Below are 2,082 nucleotides of genomic sequence, written 5' to 3' on the forward strand. Positions count from 1 at the left end.
CCTCCGGGGGCCTCCTGCCTGACTGCCGTCCATACCGAGCCTGACAATGAGCTTCTTCGAGTCCTCCATGCAGTGCGCCGCTGTCAGCACCCAGGAGGTGTAGATGAGCACTGCCCCACATGCCAGCTTCTTCTTGGAGTCCAGCAGGATCACCTGGAATGGGGTGGGCGGTGGTGTCACCACACTGCCCCTGACAGCTCCACGTCAGGGCGCAGGGCTCAGCCCCAGTGTGGTCCCCAGCCTGAGGTGCTAGCCGCATAAGTGGGTCTTTCCTGATCACCTGGTGACCCCTGGACCCACGGCCCTCTGCTGGCATTTCCTACCTCTGCCTGTTTTAGAGTGGGCCTGTAAAGGCCAAGGGCATTTCCCTGCCTTTGCCTTTGCCATTGCTGTACTTACCCTCAGCAGCACCTAGCAGGTTCTGCTCACCCTTGGGGCTCAGGCTGGGACTCAAGTCCCCTGAGAAGCCTTTGAGGCCTGAAGGGGGATCCCTTAGGGTTCCACCAGCCCCTGTCATGCTGGCCATCCCGCCTTTGTTCCCATTGAGCCACTGTGTTTAGGGGCCTGACCCTCCCAGGATCTTGGAGCTCCCTAAGGCCTGCCAATCCCCTGCTCATTGATTTCTGTACTGTCCGGTGCCTGGGGCCAAATAAGTGTTCAGACCCACGGGTGAGGCTGGAGACGTATTCAGGGTCAGCCGTCCCTCCCCGCTTTCTCAAAGCAAAATACCTCTCCCGTAGCCAGGCCTCTGCCTCAAATGCCAAGGGCCATGCATTATCTTTCCAGCTCTTTATTAAAACGATGACTTACCTTCCTGTACATCAGCCACATGCACCTGGGCTGACCCACTGGCCCTGACTGCTGTCCCCCATCAGGTACCTCCAGCTTTTGCTGAAATTGCTTGGCCCCCACCCCAACACTCCCCCTCCCCATCTGCGCATTCTGAGCAGGAATCCCCAGTAGGAGCTCTGATTCCTCACCCACCCGCTGCTCTTCTTACCTGCCAGGGGCTCTCTCCCCATACCGACAGCTTCCCATTGACGAGCCTTGGGTCTATCTGCTTAGTTTCATTTGTGCTGCGTTTCACCATCTTGTACTTCTTCACCATTCGCCTCCCTGGCCTCCCACAGGGGAACTTCACTGGAGGTAAGGGGAAGCTGGTGAGCTCCTGCCCGGCACTGCTCCCTGAGACTGCTTCCCCCCTCTCCTTTGTCCACATCTTGCCTGCAGGCTACTTTGCCCCACTGTAGGGTAAAAGGGACATGTGATGCTTGGGTACCCAATTACAGTAACCTGCAAATCCCCTCCGTTTGACTCTGGCAAGAGTCGGACCAAGCAGCATCGCCACCTATCAGGTTGTTATACTTCTCAGAATTCAGTATACCAGGGTCATCAGGAGTAATCCCTGAGATACATGTCAAGTCTCATGCTGAGATGCCACCAAGCTCCTAATTATGGGGAGGAGGTGGTGGGCGGTCCTGGAGAGCCCCTAGAGAAGCTCTGAGCACAGTCATGAGGTCCTCTGGCCGGGGGGGAGAGCACATGATGGAGAACTGAGGGCTGGGAGGGCTGCCAGGGTCTGTTCACGATGGACCACACCTGCCAGGCTGAGAGATTTAGACTCTAGGAGCAGTGGGCCACCATCAGCAGGCGGACTGCATAGTGGCAGAGAATGGAGACAGACAGCAGCAACAAAATTCCAGAAGCTGGACATGGTAGTGGACTTGGCTATCTGAGAAAGCAAAAATCTCAGCCAGTAATGGGAGATCCTAGGAGCTGACTGTTTTTATTACAGAACACCCCACCCCCACCAACCTGAAGCCTCAGTGCTTCTGAACGACACAGTATATGTAGGACTGCAGACAGGAATGTTGAGTTTGGAAAGGAAACTGCTGAAGCCCTAGACCTGTCCCAACCCCCCAGTGGCATGACTGCAGAAGACCACTCTCTGCACAGGGTGAAGCAGAGACTGTGGACAGCCACAGGAAACAGTGCTGTGCAGAGAGACCAGAGGAAGTCACACAGACATCTGCAGCCAGGCAGATGCCAGGTCCTCCTGCCCACTCTACTGCAGGGGGCCTA

At 56.4% G+C, this 2,082-nt stretch overlaps 1 protein-coding gene across 1 annotated transcript in view; it reads right to left on the reverse strand.

Annotated features, from left to right (window-relative positions):
* The window catches only part of PROC (protein C, inactivator of coagulation factors Va and VIIIa), a 9,970-nt gene that overhangs the window by 1,919 nt on the left and 5,969 nt on the right, over positions 1-2,082 (reverse strand). The window contains 2 exon segments of the mRNA XM_077766721.1: positions 36-153; positions 1,001-1,140. Coding sequence (XP_077622847.1) covers positions 36-153; positions 1,001-1,140 — 258 coding nt within the window.

Source organism: Crocuta crocuta, unplaced genomic scaffold (assembly GCF_008692635.1).
Source record: "Crocuta crocuta isolate KB4526 unplaced genomic scaffold, BGI_CrCroc_1.0 scaffold5, whole genome shotgun sequence".
Lineage (NCBI taxonomy): Eukaryota > Metazoa > Chordata > Mammalia > Carnivora > Hyaenidae > Crocuta > Crocuta crocuta.